Raw genomic sequence first — 22,216 nt, forward strand, 5'->3', positions numbered from 1 at the left:
GAAATCACTTCTTCCAGCAAGACAACGCTCATGCCCACACTGCCAGAGCAACATTGGACTTCCTCAGACAACATGGCATCCAAACCCTACAAAGGCCTGCGCTCAGTCCAGATCTGAGTCCAATAGAACACCTTTAGGACAAGATTCAAAGAAGACTGAATGACCTCCAACAAAGGCCGACAACTGCGTCTGGACTCGATCAGTCATTTCACAGAGTTTAGACCCAAGTGCCTATGGCCTTCATCAAACGGCTAATTCATTCCATGTACAGGCGATGCAATGCTTTCATCAATGTCCATGGAGGCCACACACAATACTGACTTTGGGGTGTTTTAATGGTACCATTTATGGTGATTTTGTTTGTGTGAACTATAAATGTGATTCCCCGAAAATGTGTTAACCATAATTGTCACGTTTGAACTCACTCCTCTGTTTTGATTGTTAATTAGAGTGAATTATAGTGTGTGCTTTACAAAACGGCTATCGCTGCGACATTTCTTTTGTGGTTCAGTATATATATACAGTCATCCCTCGACATAATGCGGGTCTTGGGGTCCATGGATGACCCCCCACGTTATTAGACACCCGCGTTATAGTAATGATAACATAACGGGAACAAAGGCCAAGTGAAATCGTATTTTCCATGGACATAACAAAACTGCTATTTCGTGTATTGTGCCCAGTCAAAACTATATTGTATTGTTGGAGGTGAAAAAACCCAAAATTTTGTAAATGAAAATAGATGTATGTACATGAAACTTGCAATCAAACATCACAATACATGATAATTCAATTGTTGTTCCTGTCATGCTACCTGTTATTCAACTAAGCCGGAAATAGCAATCAGCTGTGCACAGATCGATGTTTTGGTCCAATGTACCGGTGATTCAGTTAAAAACGATCCGAAAATATAACATAAAAGAATTTCTATTCCATTATCAGAATAATTTATATGTCAAGCAGTTATTCTAACAGAGATCTTATATATTGCTATCGTATAAGTATAATGCATGTTTTCTACGAACATATTTAACATAATAATTAGCATTGCTAAGCACTTTGGGTTACCTGGCTGGATACATTTTACGTAGGAGACAGTTTGACAAGCCACTGCTGACTTCCTGCGGTACGTGCCACTTTGATTGTAAAAACAAAATTTTGGCAATTAATTGTCAAATATGACTTCAATCACTCAATAACGCGGGTCTTGGGGTCAGTGGATGATAAGGCTGTAATCTGTTCGTGATTACTGAGAAAAATGTGAAATTGGTGCTATCGTGGTAGGCGCGAAAAACGGACCCTCACGAATGTGGTAAGCGGACGTTGTATGGAATGAGGTAATGCCATTTCACTCACGGTTTCTCCGTTGTTATTGTAAACAGTTTTAATGAATGAAAATGGGATTGAATTTAATCATACATTCTTGGGTGGTGGTGTTTACCCGCGCAATTACGCCGTGTGTTGCATCACAGCAAACGTTGTAAGTACTCGGCTGATTGCATGTCTTTATGATAAAGTTATTACGATGTTTCGCTGTTCATCTATTATTGTGCACATGTGTGTTGTACTTTTAAAAATCACACTGTACCTATTATTTAAACCAATTTAGTAGTACTGAGCAAATATTAGCTTTTCTTACGAGAGATGCTACCTTTAGTGTCAATCAGAGGAAGTATTTAAAGTGTTTTGATAGCAATTGCTAATCATTATCATAGGCTTGTACAGCATTTGGCAAATGAACACATGTTGGCGAGAAAGGGGATTATGATGTTTTTACAGAGGTAAGTGTCTGGTCATCTTCATTGGGAATGGATACTAAAATACTTCGTATGCACATTGATTGAATTAGATGTAATGGTTTAGAGGTTACTGACTTCCTAATAAATAGGAAACAATATACGAAATTTCAAGGACATACAAAGAATTCAAACACAATAGAATGGAGTGAATTTACTTTTTAGGTTGTCATGTTTCATATAATGAAACATAATGTATAAACACAAATAATTTTTATATAATGAAACATAATGTATAAACACAAATAATTATACATCCAAGCTCGAATAGATTAGACATAATTTAACTTACTAATTTGAAGCTTACTGGATTGTACCTAGTTACTTTCCATAATCTAAAGTTGATAATGTTACCTAATCGAATGTAAAGTGATAAGTCGCGCCTTTGCATCAAATATATAAACATGTCAGTGTTATTACGACAATGAAATCTTTTACTACGTTTGTTACAAAACACAGTAAGTTGGTAATTCAAAAACTTCTTAGACAGACAGAAGTAATATCATAAGTTATTACATGTAAACCATACAACGGTATTTCAAGCATTTTTGTTCAAGCTGTTGAAAGTTTCATGTTGATTTGAATTGTCAGTTTTCTATGCAATTTACATGAGCATTGTGTAAAACATTTGTATTTGATCTCTGTAATTATCAAATCCGGTGTAATTATCACGTGTATCAATGAACTCAGTCTCTATTGATCCATTGTTAATAAAAGCTGGATACTATATCAGCTACGGTATCGATAGACATGGGTATAATCATTCAATCAGATTACAGTAATGAGATAATTGAACACCTCTTTCGACCTTGAAATAACAGCCTCCGGTAGAATGCATATGTAGTTACGTCCTTGTTGAAAGGTTTGTCCCGTGACAAGTGTAAAATAAACAGATGCACTGTAATATCATTGGACAACTTGCTTTATGGACTCACGCCCCCTCTCTGTAATGTTTATGCATGCACATCTGTAATCATGTGAACCTCGTTTGCATTCAGTATAAATATAGGCACGCCCACCTTCATAAATATTGGGGGGGGGTCAACTGCAAATTTATACACTACAATAATTCAGTATAGTGTCACTTCGTGAATTCTGCAATACGTGTACTTTATGTTTGGATATTCATTCGTATCAAGGTGAAAATTATGTTTATATGTACAGCAGACCATTATGTTTTATGTACTAGTTGTGTGCGTTAAATGGATTTGAAAATAAATACTATCGCTACTCAGTGGTTGGATTTCAGTCGCTTTGTTTTACTTATCGAAAAACACTAAAATGAGGACAAATAAACTCGCCAAAGTATCTATCTACTCCTATTTGTCTTATGTGTATATTTCATACATCGTTACCAGTGTGTATGTTTACAATACACAAACTGTTACATGATAGCTTGAGATGATAAAGCCGAAACCCAGCATATCGACAGGTCAACGATATAGCCAATAATCAATCTCTATCCAAGCTGTTGAGTGACCAAACGTGCTCTTCAGAAATTTCGCTCACGCCCCATCCCCTGTCCTTTCCTCTGTGACAGGTATCTCATGATACGATTGGTCACAGATAACATATGACCAGCCACTATTTTGAACAGTTGAGATACCGAACGTTCTCTTCGGGAAATTTGATGACACCCTATCACGTGACTCTTTGTTTTATGTCTATGCAAGGAATATGTAGTATACATTATTTATATGTATGTATGTTTGTATGGTCACGTATGTTTTCTGCATTAAATCTAGATGAAACAAAGTGCCAAGCTATGAATGTACTCTATGTTAGTCACAGACTAGCGTAATAGTACTTTCATTAAAATAAGGTGGTGGCTCTCGGGCTTAATGAGTTAACCAAATCTTAGACTTAGATTCTAGATTCTTAGACATCAACAGCAACTGCAAACTACACACATGTGAGACTGGAGTCACACCCACAAGCAAGTCAGATATGCCATTTCATGGCCAGTGGAAATGAAGAGAGGTTAGAATGAACATACTTCCATGTTTGATAGACACACATGAATATGCCTGTGTTCCTCAACACTACTGCAAGAGGGGGAATATTCAGGTCAGATCAATGTCTGACACTAATGGCTTCATCTGGGGTTGGTGATCTGCTTAGTTCCCACCAATAGCCAAAAACTATAGATGCCCTCAATGTCCTCAACTGCTATATCACATATATGTCTTGACTGTCTTTAGCTGTCAAAGAGCCATTGCTAGTACCTCTGGCCCAGTGTGCGAATAGGTTTCCAAATTCAGCTGGGCCAGTGACTGGAGATTTACTGGCGTGACTGGAATTTTGCTAGCCATGGGCTAGCGGGCCAGTGGCTATTTCGCACACTACTCTGGCCTGAGGATGCTCTGAACATGCTTGTAGGATAGCAGAATGAAGCAGGTGTTTCTGTTGACCCGGGCCATGCTGCTCTGCATTGTGGGAACAAAAGGTCACTTGCACACCTTTTGTGTTGATTGTTGGAATTGAACTTTCTGTTTAACAGTTGTTTTGCATTATGACGATATGCATTGATATTGGTGAGGTCAGCTGTTTTGAAAATGTTTCAAAATGAAAATTTGGGGTGGGAATGTTTGGGGGCATCCATAAAAATATGAGAACCTGTCTAGTTAAAGATATGATAGTTATCAATTTAATATTCACTGACAGAAGTTCGTTTTTCAATCTGTAAAGTTTAAATTAGGATGGCCAAAGGTTACATTACAAAAACTAAACCATCCTCAGACAAATTTCAGACAAGCAGAAGTATATTTTTCTAATTGATAATAAGACAACAAATTTTTGGCATAATATGTAGCCCCCAAATCGTCACAGTCTTTATAAATTACAGTGTATTTTCAGTGTCAGAGGCATGCTGTGATATTGCCCAACAAACAGCGAGCAGGATTCTTTATTGGAGATGGAGCAGGTGTGGGGAAAGGCCGCCAGGTAACCAGACATTTCCCCTCTCTCTCTCTCCTTTCCTCTCAGATGGACCCGTGAAGATCCGGGGTAGAATAGGTCTTCAGCAACCCATGCTTGCCACAAAAGGCAACTATGCTTGTCGTAAGAGGCAACTACCGGGATCGGGTGGTCAGGCTCGCTGACTTGGTTGTCTGGTTCAGACTCGATTATTTACAGACCGCCACCATATAGCTGGAATGTTGCTGAGTGCGGAGGAAAACTTAACTCTCTCACTTACTTAATCCTCTCAGATGGGTAATGTTCAATGTTGACGATATTTCTGACTGACATTCGTCAGGAGTACCTGTGCCATTATGCACTTTCTTGCCGGTGCCAACATTAACAATTGTACCATAAATTATAACACGCAGCAATGAAAACATCGGCTGGAACTCTAACGTTGTTGAGCATTGAAAAAAATGGCGGCTGCTAGTATGGACAAAGGTCAAGGTCGAATGTCGTCACTCTCAATAGTGACGTCATCTGTTTGTTCTATGGCGTTTCCATATTGGTAAAAAGTGTGTCAGTGACCTCCGTCGTTTGTTGTTAGCAGTAAATGCTTAAAAAACTGATACCGTTGTTTGTTTTTATTTTTCTAAAAATTCTATCCATTTTAGCTATAATAACGGTAACGATATTTTTCAGGGCCTTATCATTTGCAGAAGCCCTACAAATATGGAAACGTCATAGAACAAACAGATGATGTCACTATTGAGAGTGACGACATTCAACCTTGACCTTTGCCCATACTAGCAGCCGCCATGTTTTTCAATGCTCAACAATGTTAGAGTTCCAGTCGATGTTTTCATTGTAATTTATGGTACAATTGTTAATGTTGGCACCGGCAAGAAAGTGCATAATGGCACAGGTACTAGTGACGAATGTCAGTCAGAAAAATCGTCAATATTGAACCAAAGTTCAAACGTGCCGTAGGTGATTAAACATCAAGAGCTGAGCTCCTTGTGACGTCACCTAACAACAGGCATGATAATGGCCCATCGTCAAGCAATTTGCGGGCATTATCAAGTTACAGTGGCCCGCTCATTTCTGATAACATGCAGGCGTTTTAATGATAATTTTATCCATTTTAGCTATAAAAGAAGTTACAAAATGGATGAGATGTTACCCTGATAGTGTTAGGCATGTGTCGATATCAAGCACTATATGGTTCAGGCTGCCATATTATAGTATGGATAACATAAAGACACCTGGCTGTTATTAAACAACAAACACACCACTTTTAATCAATCAAAATTTTCCAAGGATATTTAGACTCAAAGTATGAAAAACAATCATTGGTAATATTGAATTATATGCTGAGGAATATATATTTACAGTTTCTGTATTTTAGACATTAAACTGACACCATACATTAAAGTGAACTCAAGTTGAATTGAATTCCCTTTCCATGTGAAATGCATGAAAAGGAGGTCCATTTTGTATACTGGACATACACATAGCTGTTATAAGTTCACATTTTATGTTTCACTCTTGTTGCACAGCATAGTATGTCAAAGTAGTCGGGTAATTTTTAAAACTTATCCCATCTCTTGTCATGCACTGTCTCTTGTTCTTATTACCATAGAGTGGAAATGACTTGGAATAAATTTTCAGGGTTTTTAAATACCTTGCCTGAACACACCCCAGCTCCATCAGCTAACACGTCACTCATGCAATACATGCAGACATGCTTTGGTTGATAATGGGACCCCAGCTATCTTGCCCTTTCTTTTCACCTGGGAGTGTAGACGTCCAGTCTTTGAAGAATACTTCTTGACTGAAGTCAAGTGTTCTCCGTATTTTGTGTATTATATAAAATTTACTTTTAGTATGGGAAAGTATAACGCCTCTAACCACAAGATAAAAGTATGCAGTAGATGTAACTTCACCTATTCTTCATTTCACCCCACCTCTTTGTGCATGGATTGTTTTTGACATTTGATCTTGGTATAACTTTGCTCAGCTGTTACTCACTTATATAATGAAGATTTTACTATCTAAAAGAAGGCCAGTTCCAGGCATAGAGAGACAGAGATTGTAAACAACACTTCAAAGAATTTGGACCATCTTCATTTAAGAAGTATAAAAGAAGGCACACCACTGCTCAAGATCACCAACACACGCCCACAATGAATATCTGGAAGCCTCTTCTGATTTGTACCTTTGTGAGAATTTACATCTTTGTATCCCTCAGATCATGATTTCTGATCCTCCGTCAGTCGCATCCCTTCTGGCCAGAGTATTGGTCCTTCATAGATCTAGAGCCATGGTCAAGCAAGTAGGTATTCAGTGAGGTAGTCTGCGTAGTCTCTTATAAGGTGTCCAATAACATTCAGTTTTAGGTTTCCATCAAACTTTTGAAACTCCAAAAGACATGCACGAGACTCTTTGCCATGATCATCCTGCGCAAGATGTACTTCAGGAACCTGACCTCCATGCTCGCTTAGGAGCTCCTCGGGACTTCCTTTTCCAAGAGTGTCCAATTTGACAAGTCCCATCATCTCAGAGAGCCTTGTCCTATAAACTGACTCATCCAAGCAATGGTTCCTCGAACTTTGTGCACAACTAGGACTTTCTGACCCTATTTGACCCGATCTACCCAACACCTGTAGGCCAAAGAATTGGGATCTTTGCTCAGAATTAGACTTTGCTGTAAGACCCTTACATCGTCTGCCAATTGTGGGATCGCTGTCCCTGACCTGTGATCTGGTCCATTGTATGTATCTTCAATCCTTGTTGACATCATCACAGACAACCTTGGGTATGTTATAGCAGATATTAGCAATAGTCTTCAGGTCCCCGCCTAACATTCCCACCTTTTATTCTCCGTTTTTTCTCGTTCCAAAGAAAGACTCTGACTAGTTGTGAATGATCTTCAACATGAAGATTTTCAACATCCATTTCCTACAGCCTCCTCCAAACTTCCACATGGTCTCCATTTGCTCCTCACAATCAAGCCAGGAGGTTGTATGATCAGCGCAGATCTCCCAAGACGCATAGCTTCTTGTGCCGATCTTCCCAAACCATTGCAAGTTATATTCCAGTTTGTACACTACCAGGAGGTCCTACTATTTGGTATTTCTTCAGTTTCATGGCCAATTTCTCTGTTTCTTCATTGGAGGGGGAGTGTCTTTGAAGCTTACATCAATGACTGCTTTCAATCTCATGCAGTTCCTCAGATGCTTCAGAATGGGCTTTTTTCCTCCAACTGATTGCACCATCAGCTGGGATGGTTCGTCAGTCTTCAGAGGTCAGATTTGGTGCCTACCTAGCAACTTCAATTTATTGGGGCCTTAATTGTTCCCCCCAACAAGTTAAAGAAGATATACATCAGGTCTCATGCGAGATCTCTACATCAGTGGCAAGGCGTGCTCAAGCCTTCACGCTTTGGGGATAGCTACAACTATGCCTGATTCAGGTCTGCTTACATCTGTCCTTCAAGGATCGGGTCTACAAGCCTAGCTTTGTTTACCTTCACCCCTCCTTTAACATCTGCTTACTACTGATTTAGGTGAGTACAATGTTAATAACAAGTTCTTAGACTATATTTTTACATTTTTATTTAATATGAAAATTCTTTGGAAAAGTTTATACTAATTTTGGCATCAGTTTTTGGCCAAAATACTAATATACTAATTGGGCTAAATTGGACTTGGCATCTTGGAGTTGTACCAAGGTTCCTTTGATCTTAGTACTTCAGTCCCACCTATGATCATACAGACTGGCTGACAAACTAAAAAGTCTTGTACACCAGTGTGCTCCTTAGTGGTCATCTTGAAACACCTAGCATCAGCTTGATACTGAAGACTTTGTGGTGACTACTGTATCTCTGAGGTCCATGTCCTAGATGTGAACCAGGTGTGCTACAAAGGCAAAAATGATATCATGGTTTTACTTGGTCTCTAACCAGTTTTGTCGGGAAGAACCAGTTGCCATCATTGTCTTCTATCCTCGGACCTGACAATACTGAAGATCTTTCCCTCTGTCCACTCCTTCTGAATGCGCTTGGTTATCCTCAAGGCCCACATGTATGCTGATCTACACCCTCTAGTTGCTTCCAGCCCTAATGAAACAAGGGCAGCTGCCTACACAATGACCCGTCATAGCAACTGTTCCCTCACGTCCTTAATGGATAGATACATATAAAGAAGGTTTGGAATGGATTCATTGATTGCATCTTTGTTTTATTTGATAAATCTATATATGGAACATCTCATCACATTCTGTTCGGATGTGTTTATGTCAGCCCGGTTAACTCCTCAATCAAAAGTGACCCAAGAGCGCTAAAAGGAATTGACTATTTGGAGCAATATTTGTTGTCATGTATATCAGATATAGATGTTTCAGATATTCGTTTCAATTTGATGGGGGATTTTGATTCAAGGACGGGAGACCAAAGAGATTTCATCATTCACGATGACAACCAACATATACCTAGTTTGGAAGATATGGAATCTAATTCTGACAACTTTCACCATCCCAGGAATAATGTCGACAATATCGTAAATTCGCCGTATGGACGAGATCTGATAGATTTGTGCTGCGCTCACAACATACACATGATGAATGGGCAAAGTAGATCTGACCCTTGGGGTGACATGACTTGTTTGTCTCACAATGGCTCCAGTATGGTGGACTATTGTTATCCCCCGCAACGCGTTTTGCGGGGGTTATTAAAATGGACTCCCTCCGTCCGTCCGTGCACATTTGTCTTTTCCGGAGCAGAACTCTAAAACCGTTCAATATTTTTTCACCAAACTTGGCACATACATGGATCTGGTGGTGTACTGGTGCCTTTTGGTAGTTTTGGAATTCTGAATAAAATATTTTTGGCGTTTCCATGGCAACAAGTTCGACTTTGACTGAAATTGGTGGTAGTGGTCTTTTCCGGAGCAGAACTCTAAAACCGTTCACTATTTCATCACCAAACTTGGCACACAGATAGATCTGGTGGTGTACTGGTGCCTTTTGGTAGTTTTGGAATTCTGAATAAAATATTTTTGGCGTTTCCATGGCAACAAGTTCGACTTTGACTGAAATTGGTGGTAGTGGTCTTTTCCGGAGCAGAACTCTAAAACCGTTCACTATTTCATCCCCAAACTTGGCACACAGATAGATCTGGTGGTGTACTGGTGTCTTTTGGTAGTTTTTGAATTCTGAATAAAATATTTTTGGCATTTCCATGGCAACAAGTTTGACTTAGCCTGAAATTGTGGTAGTGCTCTTTTCCAGGGCTGAACTCTAAAACCGTTCACTATTTCTTCACCAAACTTGGCACATAGATAAATCTGGTGGTGTACTTGTGCCTTTTGGTAGTTTTGGAATTCTGAATAAAATATTTTTGGCGTTTCCATGGCAACAAGTTTGACTTAGACTGAAATTGGTGATAGTGCTCCTTTCTGGAGCAGAACTTTCAAAACTTTTCAATACTCTCCTTCCACTTTTCTATATACACACCTAAATATTTGACATAATCATAACTTGTAGACATAATCATGAAGAGTATTTTGCCATTTCGGGGGATATTGATGACTTTGTCTTCTTGTTTGTGTTCAACTGATATATTTGACATGGAGCACGACTTCATTGTAGAAACTTGTTGTGAATCTGACCATATACCCATCGTACTTACCTTGTGCATACCACCTACTGCCCACAGACATGATGGGGACAGTGACAGTGTGCAACCTGTGTTAAGATATAGGTGGAAAGAAGAACAGAAACCTGTCTTTGTTGAACACTTAAATACTGCCCTGGCATCATATGGACTTGAAAACTTTACAAATGATGTCATTGAGGATATATATGATGCGGTACATAGGTTAACAACATGTTTAACATCGTGCACAGATAGATGTAACATGCGATATTTTGGAAACCTTTCACCAAACAAGCCCCACAATGCCATCTGGTATGACGAAGAATGTAGAAAGCAGCTGAAATATACTAACTTAGATCATTTTCGATCAACTGGGGAGCTGCATTTTTGGACAGAATTTCATAGTCTACGAAACTTATATCGACAGCTATGTCGCACCAAAAAGGAAAATTATGAGGAAAATATGATGATTCTGTTATCGTCTAATTCCAAGAACTCAAAGTCGTTTTGGAGCCAAATTAAATGCCTAACAACGGATAAAGCAACTGATATCAACTCTATATCGGCAACACAGTGGGTCAATTACTTCTAAAAAGTCTTGAGAATACGGACCAAGACCATGTGACAGAAGCAGTAGTATATACAATAGCGGTACGGGACCATGTCCTCCCAAAGGGCTCAAATTAAAAAATTGAGCCCTTGGGGAGGACCTGATCTCATACCGCTATTGTATATACTACTGTTGATGTGCATGTCAGATAGGAGATACATGACAATTATTCAGCAGTGGATGATCTGTAAGGGACTGTGTCGTGAGGTACGATCATCAACTCCTCTCTGACGAATGCTAGCGGCGGCCCATCTTTCAAGTAGTACAAGTTCGGTTCGCCGTCTTTGATGTCGACCAGGTCTACGTTGTACATTTTCATGGACCATATCAGATCGGTGGCGCGTTTTCTGCTGTCTCCCTCGTATTCACCCGGCTGGTATAAGTATCTAACGCTGACACAGTCCGGTAATGTTTTCTCCCCTTTATCGCGACGTGCCGCTGACGACGATGATTCGACTGATTTCATTTTGATGGCTTCGACGGGTCTCTTGCCCACGATTCTGGTGACTTCGTTGTTGATGGCATCCACCAGTCGTGGCAAGTGGACGACCCATTCCGTGTTTCTGTTTTCGGGATCCATCAAATCCTGCGAGTACTGATGCCAGAACAGGCGTTCGGCTAGTGTGCGATTGAATCTCTTGACGATGGCTTGGCTGCGATGAGCTCCCACTATACTTCGTCTCACCCGTACTTTGTGTTTGGCCAGCAGCTGCGACACGGCTCCCATGAACTCGCGTCCGGGAATCGACTTGCAATACGGTAAGCCAGGTCAAGCGACTGCGTTTGTAGATGCGTTCCAAGGCTTTGGCGACTTCGTTCAAATCTTTGGTCGTCAATGGTTCGGCTTCCTTGTAGCGACTGGCGACGTCGAGGATTGTTAGGGCGTACTTGTAGGTTTTGCGACAATTTGCTAGCTTTGCTACGATTTGCTGTACATTTTGCTACGATTTGCTGTACATTTTGCTACAATTTGCTAGGATTTGCTGTACATTTTGCTAGATTTGCTAAGATTTGCTGTACAATTTGTTAGCAAAAACAAGCACATTCCTGGCGCGTTGATGTCGATGGGCATGGGTTGGGAGAGGATCCGGGCGTAGGCGGACGAGTTCTGGACGTAGACGAATAGTTTTCCGGCTCGTCGCGTCTGAAGGTCGGGAGCGTGGGATCGTTGACCCTGGCGTGGTTTTTGACCATCCTGGGGACCGGATCCCTCGGGGCTTTGGCCGCAGATTTCCTCATCTCCGGATCGTCCATGGGTTCGGGAAGCATTTCTTCCGGGCAGATGCCGAAGGTGAAATCCAACGCGACCCGTTCGTGTGAGTCGTACCACAGCGGATCGCACTTTCCAAAGTCGTCCGCGCACGTTTCCCTGAACTCTCGAAAGACCTCGACGAGATCTTAGACCCGTCTGATGTGGACGTGCAGGAATTTTTTTGGCGTCTACGTACCTGACTCCCGGGATGCGCGGCAACAATTCCAGATCCTTGCCGTGCACGACGACTGGCACGGTTTTGTCGAGCAGCCTGGCCAAGCACTGAGCGTTGCTTGATGACCCCGCTGAGTGTCTGCAGTCCTCTCTCCTCGCCGTCGAACCACTGTCCGCACAGGCAGCATTTTTTGTCGTCGCCCGTTGTCATCGGCTCCGCCGGCGGTTGTTCGGAAACGAACTCCACGAGTGTTCCCCTGGCCGTGTCCCTCTCCTTCTCCCAGAGCCGAACGAATTCGTGCTCGTTCCTGCACACCTGTCCTATCCTCCTGTCGCACCTCTCAACGATGAAATCGCACACCACCGTGTCTTCCTCCGCGGTTCTCGCGGGATGATCTCCGAACTTGGTCGGGACTTCTCCCGCAATCTTGTCTCGGAGAACGCCCACATCGACGTTCTTCTCGACGTCGATCCTCCACTGTTTGAGAGCCGCCATTTCGGTCTCCTCGACCGTTCGAAAGCAATCGTCTCGTGAAAGTGCTCGCTGTCAAGAGCCAACAGACGCCCGAGCGGATCTATTCATCAACATATCAGGTTGTTTTCGTCGCCCAAACATGAGCAAAAAATAACAAATATGGGACAAAAACAAAACAAAAGCAATCTATTCTGTTGCCGATGTTTGCTATTCGACGACGACGTTGAAAGCTCGAGTGTGTGAATACTTTATCGCAAAGCGTCCCCTTTATCGGTAAAACTCCCGCTCCCACCGTCGGTCGAACTCTCGCTTCTTCCTTCGGTAAAACTCCCGCTCCCTCCTTCGGTCGAACTCCCGCTCCCTCTTTCGGTCGAACTCCCACTCCTTCGTCGGTTGAACTCCCGCTCCTTCGGTAAACACACACACACACACACACACACACACACGTCGGGCCGTTATCCCGGATGCCTATCCCACCATACGCCGCAATCGAGTCGTTCTCTCTCCATCGACGTCGCCTTATTCGTCTTCTAACGCGGGCAAAATCAATACGAAAACAAACAAAAAATATTTTCTGTTGCCCGACGCTCACCGTTCGACAGTGACATCAAAAGCTCGAGAGTGGATACTTTATCGCAAAGAAAGACGGAAAAATCATCATTTCGTGAGCAAGTGCTCGCTGTCAAGAGCCAACAGACGCCCGAGCAGATCTATTCATCAACATATCAGTTTGTTTTCGTCATCCAGACGTGAGCAAAAACCCACAAATATCAGGACAAAAACAATCTGTTCTGTTGCCCGACGCTCACAGTTCGACGACGACATCAAACCTCGAGAGTGGTTTCGCTAGGGCTACCCATTTTTTCAGCAACCACAAACCCCATATTCGACCCGATACCAAGACAGGTATGCAAAAAAACTGGCACCACACAGACTGTTTCCATAGCCGTCTAGTCTTGCCCCAATTGTATAGTTTTCTAGACGGACCTTCCGACAGCTCGCCTAGTATTTTTGCAGATGCACAGTCGCAGGCTTGGGGTTGCAAAGGACGAATGGAGTCGTAGACTTGTCTAGGCCCGTTTTCGTATTCCAACTGCTTTTCGTGGAATCCCCGGGTTTGGCCGTGGAAACTGGTATGGGCGTTTCTGTCTTCTCGTCAACCGGTATGTGGGCCTGCGTGCTAGCCGGTGTGCTGTGTTTCCAGGTCTTGTAGACAACCTTCCAGAGAAACACAGCGGCTAGTGAAAGGTAGGTCCACCTTTGGGCCGATTCTACCATCTGCCGCACCTTCTCGATATCGAGACGGGTCTCTTCTTGTTCTTGCTTTCTATTTCCTCCCGTAGTTCTTCGTCGTCGTCCTTGTCTAGCCTCGACAAGATGTCGGCCAACAAATTCGTGGTTTGCTCCACACGAGCTGACAACATCGTCGAGGTTTGCTCCACACCAGCCGACACCATCGTCGTGTTTTGTTCCACACGAGCCTCGAGCCTCCCCAAGCGGTCGTAGAAGTCCTGGACGGTTGGCGTAGTCGACGGTTCTGCAGCAGGCATTACGGTTGTGCTGGAGGTTGGAGCTATCACGTCGGTGGGCAAGAGGGTCGATGGTTCTGCAGTAGGCAATAAGGTTGTGCTGGAGAGCGAGGTCGCGTTTGCAGCAGGGGAGGAGGAAATGATATTTTATTCCGTACCAAGGGGTCAAATTAAAAATTTGAGCCCTTGGGAGGACCTGGCCCAGTACCGCTATTGTATATACTACTGAAGCCAGTAAATTTCTTGAACATCACGATGAACATAATTGCTCTGCACGCAATAATGATACCATTAATAATACTCTGAACTGTGAAATCAAGCATAATGAAATTGTTGATGCCATTGACAATCTGAAGAACGGTAAAGCTTCTGGTCCTGATGCAGTAACTCCAGAAATGATAAAATGTTGTAAAACTGAACTATTACAATTTCTTCATGTATTGTTTGATAATATTTTGAACAGTGGCAATTTCCCTATAGAATGGGCTAAAGGACTCGTTTTACTGCTTCACAAGAAAGGCGAGAAGACAGAGGTTAATAATTATAGAGGCGTGATGTCATGGGGAAATTATTTACGTTTATATTAAACAAGAGGTGGACAAGTTTTTATCATCAATATGACAAGATTCCTGAGTCTCCGGCTGGATTCCGTGCTGGATATAGCACTTTTGATTATATTTTCAGTTTACAGTGTCTGGTCCAAAAGTATCTCTCGAAAACTAATGGTCGTATTTATTGTTTATTTGTTGATTTCAGAAAAGCATTTGATTCCATTAATCGTAAGTTGTTGTGGTTCTCAGTTTTAAATAAAGGTATTCATGGTAAAATATTTACAGTATTATTGGACATGTACTCTAAAGTTAAATCTGCTGTTAAACTGTCAAATAGTTCCATATCTCATTATTTTGATACTTTAAGTGGCGTAAAACAGGGGTGTACTTTGAGCCCTTTGCTATTCTCTCTTTTTGTTGTTGAGTTGGAAACTATGTTACAGGAATTGAATGTCCGAGGTACATTTGTTGGTCAAGAGTTTCGAGGGGCGGTGGGGTAGCCTAGTGGTTAAAGCGTTGGCTCGTCACGCCGAAGACCCGGGTTCTATTCCCCACATGGGCACAATGTGTTAAGCCCATTTCTGGTGTCCCCCGCCGTGATATTGCTGGAATATTGCTAAAAGCGGCGTAAAACTAAACTCAGTCAGTCAGTCAAGAGTTTCGTGATATTTTATCTTTATTTTATGCTGATGATCTGTGTGTTTTTTTTATGATAGTGTGATTGGTCTAAAGAGAAATATAGATGTATTGGAGCAGTTTAATATCTAATGTGGTGTTTGGATGTCAATTTAGATAAGACTGAAATTTTAGTTTTTAGAAATGGTGGCAAGTTAAGGTTTTCTGAAAAATGGATGTTTGGCAATAAAATTATTAAGACATCGACCTATTATAATTATCTTGGGATAACGTTTTCTAACAGGTTATGTTGGTCAAAGGGTATTTTGATATATCTTGTTATAAAAGCATCAAAAGCCCTAGTTTCCGTTAAACAATTACAATGTAAGTTTCAGAATATTTCTTCTTTAGTTTTATTCAAGATATTTGATGCTCAAATTAACCTAATCTTACTCTATTCTAGTGAAGTGTGGGGTCATTCAAAAATTGAATGCATCGAGCGTTTTCATGTTAAGCTTTGTAAATATGTTATTGGTGTAGTTAGTTATGTCTCTAATTTGGCTGCGCTTGGTGAATTTGTTGATTGTCATAAAAAGTATTCAGTATTGGTTAAAGTTGCTAACAATGCCTAATCATAAATATCCTAAGCAAAGCTATCTTCTTTGTAAATCTTTAGATTACTGTAATCGCTTAACATGGGCTTCAAAGGTTAAAATGTTACTTTTCTCTTATGGTTTTGGATTTGTTTGGATGCCATTTTCTGTTAATATGTAAAGTTTATTCCATTTTAAGACAAACGGGTATTCCTGAAAATGTCTGGAAACATCCTTCTATTTATAAATTTAATAAGTTGTGATAAAGTGAATATCCTAATTAACTTAGCAAAATTTGTAAAAGAAGCTTTAAGGTTAAGAAGTGCTTAAAAGGTGTAGCTAACCATTTTGTCACTATCATTATTATTTTGTGAGTTTTTGTTCTTGGGCCTATGGCCTTTATGCAGAATAAAAGTTTGATACTTTGGGATTTCAAAGGCTTCACTTCTCTTTACCTCAACATCTTTGTACTGTCCATCCTAGAGCAGCAATTGTCCATGGTATGTCAATATAGATAGGAAGCTCGACCTGAAGAGTTGTGGGATCCATGCTTCTTTTACATCCAAGAATAAACCATGTTAATTTTGAATGTACATGTTATGCGTCATACTCATCACAAGGATCATCTTCATTCAGTTTTCTACTGGGGTGTTGAAGTTGGTCACATGCTGGATATCATGGACGTCTCAAGAGGCAAGCTTAGTACAATGATGTAGAGGAGATTCACACATACTTACAAACATCTACTCTCACAAGCAATCTTGTTAGAGGACTATGATTTCAAACCGCCTCCGTGGTTAGAGCGTCCGCCCGGGAGAGCGGAAGGTCGCGGGTTTGATCCCCGACCGTGTCATACCAAAAGATGTTAAAATATGGTACTTGTTGGTTGCTGCCTGGCGCTCGGCATTAATGGGTGCGACAAGGACGAGTCGGCACAGAGTCAGTATAATGTGTCTGAGTGGGGTATTCATGCTTCACTGCGGCATGGTATCTCAGTGGGCTAGCACTATAAAACCAGCTTAGATTGGGCTAGTACAAGCAGCTGCACATGCACATACACATGCATGCACGTCGTCATATGAGCGAAATATTCTTAAGTTCGACGTTAAACCCAAGTTCACCTCGCAGACTATGATTTCAGAATCATACTGCTTAAGATCATGATTCAAAGCTTTCCTCTTCTGTGTTCCTTGCCTTCAATGACCAAGTGCCATCCTTTCTCACATTCTTTGAGTGTTTGGTTGAGTGAACTAACTAACAATGGTCAAGGTCTGTGATGTCAAGGCCTGCTTCTTTGTGAACTATGATAAACCTGGTTGTTGTCTCCCTACAGACTAAGGTAATTTACAGCCCACCATCCGATCAATTGTAAGTGTATAATGTGAGATAGGATAAGTTTTTTAAATTTTCACTATGAGTTATATATAAATACTTACACTTTCTCACAATGGATTCCTGCTGACCAACCCCGCTATGCAAATTACTGAGATGGTTCCACGACCAAGACAGAGAACTGTTTTGGCTTTGGTACTTCACTAAGAAGATGGATAAAAACCTTTTACAACGAAATTCAATCATGTGCAATTGTTGATGGCTTTGGATCCCCCATTTCAAAATATTTAAGGGTTGTAGACAAGGTGATCCCCTATCTCCCTACATCTTTATACTATGTGCTGAAATACTTGCAATAATGGTAACAAACAATAATAGCATAATAGGTATTAAGATTGGTAGTATTGAATATTTACTTTCACACTTTGCAGATGACACAACTTGTTCTCTAGACCCTTCAGAACAATGCCTCTGCCTTTACTACAAGTTCTTAGTTTCTATGCTAGATTTTCTGAGTTAAAAGTACACATAGATAAAACAAGGATACTCTGGATAGGATCGAAAAAACGTTCTAGAATCAAACTATGCCAAGAATGGAACCTGGATTGGAGACAAGATCCATTCGATCTACTTGGAATACAATTCAGTACTTATCTCGACGAAATGATTGACTTGAACTACGACAATACATTTAGAAAATGTGAAACTATTATGTGTACTTGGGTTTCAAGAAAAATGACACTTCTTGGGAGAAACACCATACTTAAATCACTTATTCTTCCCAAATGCAACCATGAATATACCTCGCTCTGGTCCTTACAATGCTTCTGAAATTACTTGTAAAAAACTAAGACTACAAATGATTACTAGGTTGCGAAATACATACTAAAAAAGACCTTATCAAGGCCTGATGGAACTTTATAGATAACATCCATGTTGAGAGCATAAATGATAAGGGCATTTTAGCACAATATATATGGTGTAACGAGAACATAAAGATAGGAAATACCAGCATATTTTATAATGATTGGTTTGTAAATGGGGTACGATTCATCAACGATCTTGTAGATAATAAAGGACAATTCATGTCATTCAAAACCTTCCTATCTGTTTTCAACATGAAAATAACTTTCTAATCTACACAGGTGTTGTTCAAGCTATTAAACAATTCTGTAGAAGCCAACAATTACCAAAGCTAAAGCTTTCCTACAATCTCCCATTTTACCATTTCATATATCCCATCTGAACAATCAAAAAAAAGGTTCACAGTATTACTACAAAATACTTATTAAAAAAATATGCGAGAGAAATAATCACTTCGCTAAATGAGTGTACATCCTTGGACATGATATTAACGAACAAGATAGGAAGAGTATCAATTCTATCCCGTTTAGTTACACTAACGTGACTGAACTACAGTGGTTCCAATATCAAATCTTACATCATATCTTGCCAACCAACTGTCTTCTCACTAAGATGGGTTACGTGGTCAGTACAAAATGCTGTTACTGCTCTAAAGAAATGGAAGATGTCATACATATGTTCTGGGAATGCAACAAAGTGAGTTCCAACTGGAGAGAACTTGAAAGTTGGATATCGCACAAAATGCAAAGCCCGGTAACAATATCCAAAGAAAATGTTCTTTTTTGGCTATCTATCAAAAAAATAACAATCCCTTAAACCTTGTAATTATCCTGTCAAAGCAAATCATTTTCAACTTTAGAAAGAACAACTACCCACCAACATTCCAGTTCATACAGAAGGAGCTCACTGAATTTTATAAGTTAACAAAGTATTCCTCTGTCATTAACTGTAATAGAGACTACTTCAATAAGATTTGGTCAAATTGCCATGCTTTATTCTCCTAAATACCCTGTCATTCAAAACCGTGTAAATGCGTAGAATAAATAAACAAAGACAGAGAATGAAAATAGCTTGAAGTCACATGATCAACCAGAACATGCCTGTATGCGTTGCATGTGTGAGGTGTTTAAAGAGGCTGAAAACTTTATTCCTGGTTGTTTCCACTAGCATAATGTGAGATAGGATAACTATTATAAATATACAATTTATAGTTAAAAATTATCAATTTTCTACTAATATTCATCATGGATATTGAACATATAAATCAAACTGTAAATTGCCGTTGGTGTCAAGTATTGTCAGATTCCCGTAAATTTCATCATTTGTGTTTAAGTGAGAAATATGCTTGATACTTAATATTTTCTGTTTTGCTTTCCACAGATAGCTGGTGTCATCATGGACAACTTTGTGCGCGGCAGAAAAAAACATGTTTGGTTCACAATATCTTCAGATTTGATTGTAGACTCCAGAAGGTGAGGCATTCTGTAAGCTGTATCCAAGACATTAACATCACACCAGTTGTAATTAGATCGCCGATGTAACTTGGAATGCTTTAAGGTTTTGTTAGAATCTAAATACCACAGTTACACACAGTATCTGAAAACTGTGATCCTTTGATATCTGAGGCATATCGCAGCATGCATGAGTCCTGTAAATACCTACCCTCTCCTGCATCACTGCCAATAATCATATAATGTGGCTGTAATCACTCTATAACACATCTTTGGAGGACTTTAATGAAGTCCTCGACACTGTCAGATGTCCATTATCAGTCTTTTGGGTAATACTCTCCTCTTGCCCTGTGCTCTTACTCTTGCACAGACAGAATGTAAGAATAAACATTTGAAAAACACATTGTATTTCTTCCACACTTTCATGATTTGTATTGTTGATTTAGTATTTCCTAATAACACATGGGTTATTACTTTTGATTGAGTAAGGTAGTGAAATGTTGTTGGAAGAATGGCATCATCTTGTTTAGTGTTCACAAGATTGCAGGGGTACAAAGTTGTCCTCTGTGTGACCCATTCTCTGTGATCTTAATTAACAGCATATCTCACACATATCCAAGATATATTTGCTTTGAAAATGGCTCAGAACAGACATCAAATAAAGTAGTTTATTCAGAACAAAAGCCCTTAGAGTTCCAACAAAGTTACAGAAGCCGTCATTTTTCATGTTCATCACATCAAAGGCCTGTGTTACATTTCTGACATGTGTACAATAACTAGTGATAAAACCGCCCCCAAAATTCCTTCAGTGATTTTGTGCAGATAATCCATTCTCATCAGGCAGCCAAGAGGCCTGAATGGGGACAGTCAGAGATGGTTTACTTGTGTTGTCTTACTGTAGAGTGAGACCAGAGATCATCAGTTCCTGGGGAAATGAACACCAGTGGTCAATTGGTATTGCATGGTGGTGTCATAAGATCTCTCACCATCAGTTACCAGTTTTATTGACATCTTGGGTTAGCTGCCTTGCTCAGCGGGCTTCACAGACTCTACCAATTGTATATTTTTACTTATCCTGACTCCTACTATTACTACTCACCCTTTACCCGAGATTCTGTTCCTTGTGGCCATATTCATATGTCGGGCGTAAATTCTAGTCCTGAAGTAAGTAAAATGTGCGCCTGGGTGTAACGTTAAACTGGTTTGCATACCTTAGACGTAGCTAAAGTTATGCCAGGTAGAGCGCTCCATATTAATGCCACCTACCCAGCAGGCGTAAGCCAGGCCGTAGCCCTGTAATGGCGGCAGTCATACACCGATATCGCAAACGATAGTTCTTCAGAAACCGTATATTTAGAGAAAGGTCAAAACCTTTAGAAATATCGACGACCTTGGTCTGTAAGATTCAGGAGAATTGAAAATTTCAAGATAGTTGATACAATCATAAGTGATAATGATTATGTCTCGTACCGCAATTCCACCCTTTCCCCGAAAATGCAAGTACTTGTAGCCTTACGGTTTTATGCTACAGGTTCATTTAAAAAAAATGTAGTTGGGGATACTATCAATGTTCATCAATCTACGGTCAGGCGCATAGCAAGCCATTTTTTTCATGTAACACTGATAGGTTGCAAAGCTTTACATTTAGGTAGTATTGAGGTCTTGCTCAACCTTTTTAGCAACAATCATGTGTAAGCCCGGGCTTTTTTCTATAATAGTAGCCACGCCCCTGATGGTTAGTCGAACAATTCGCAGAGTTTCATTGTCTCTTCAGGGGTGAATGAATAAGTGGACCTACTTTCCCGACCAAAACGAACTGGTAGGACTGAAAGACAGTTTTTACAACATGGCAGGGTTTCCTGTTGTAGTAAGATGTGTTCACGCCTTTTCCCGGTGGTTAAAACGTTCAAAATATAAATATAGAACACTGCGCCTGGACGTCAATCCGTCAAGTTGGGCATAGTAACGCCTTGGCTTAACTGACGTTGTGCATGACGTGTAAGAACAAGGCGCTGCTAAGCCCGACAGAGTGTGTGACGTTAGCTACACCCGACATCTGCATACGGCCACTGGTGTTTATCCTCAGCAGAAGGAATGAGGTATGGGGGCAGGGATGCACCTGGCAACCCGCGCATGCGTGGAACCATATAACAAATAAAAAACATGTTCTATTTATTTTGTACAATATTTTATTAAAACATTGTTACAACTGTCATAGGACATTTTCAGTCACAGAAAATACATATATGTACCCCAAGGAAGACTTTCTTTAAAGATTTGGAAACCCCTACGGGTTTGGCGAAATTGGTCCTTTGGTTGTAGCTCAACAGTTGAAGAATATAATCTTCACCAAGAATCACGAAGACTCATGGAAGTCAGCTTACTGTTCCGTAACTGAGAGTCCATGCCCCCCGTTT

General features: G+C 40.5%; 1 protein-coding gene across 1 annotated transcript in view; it reads left to right on the plus strand.

Annotated features, from left to right (window-relative positions):
- The window catches only part of LOC124286827 (protein FORGETTER 1-like), a 327,576-nt gene that overhangs the window by 40,018 nt on the left and 265,342 nt on the right, over nucleotides 1-22,216 (plus strand). Inside the window, 2 exon segments of the mRNA XM_046723267.1 lie at nucleotides 4,653-4,739; nucleotides 19,729-19,820. Coding sequence (XP_046579223.1) covers nucleotides 4,653-4,739; nucleotides 19,729-19,820 — 179 coding nt within the window.

The sequence above is a fragment of the Haliotis rubra genome, unplaced genomic scaffold (assembly GCF_003918875.1).
Source record: "Haliotis rubra isolate DU_JTF1 unplaced genomic scaffold, ASM391887v1 Scf392, whole genome shotgun sequence".
In the NCBI taxonomy this organism is placed as follows: Eukaryota; Metazoa; Mollusca; class Gastropoda; order Lepetellida; family Haliotidae; genus Haliotis; species Haliotis rubra.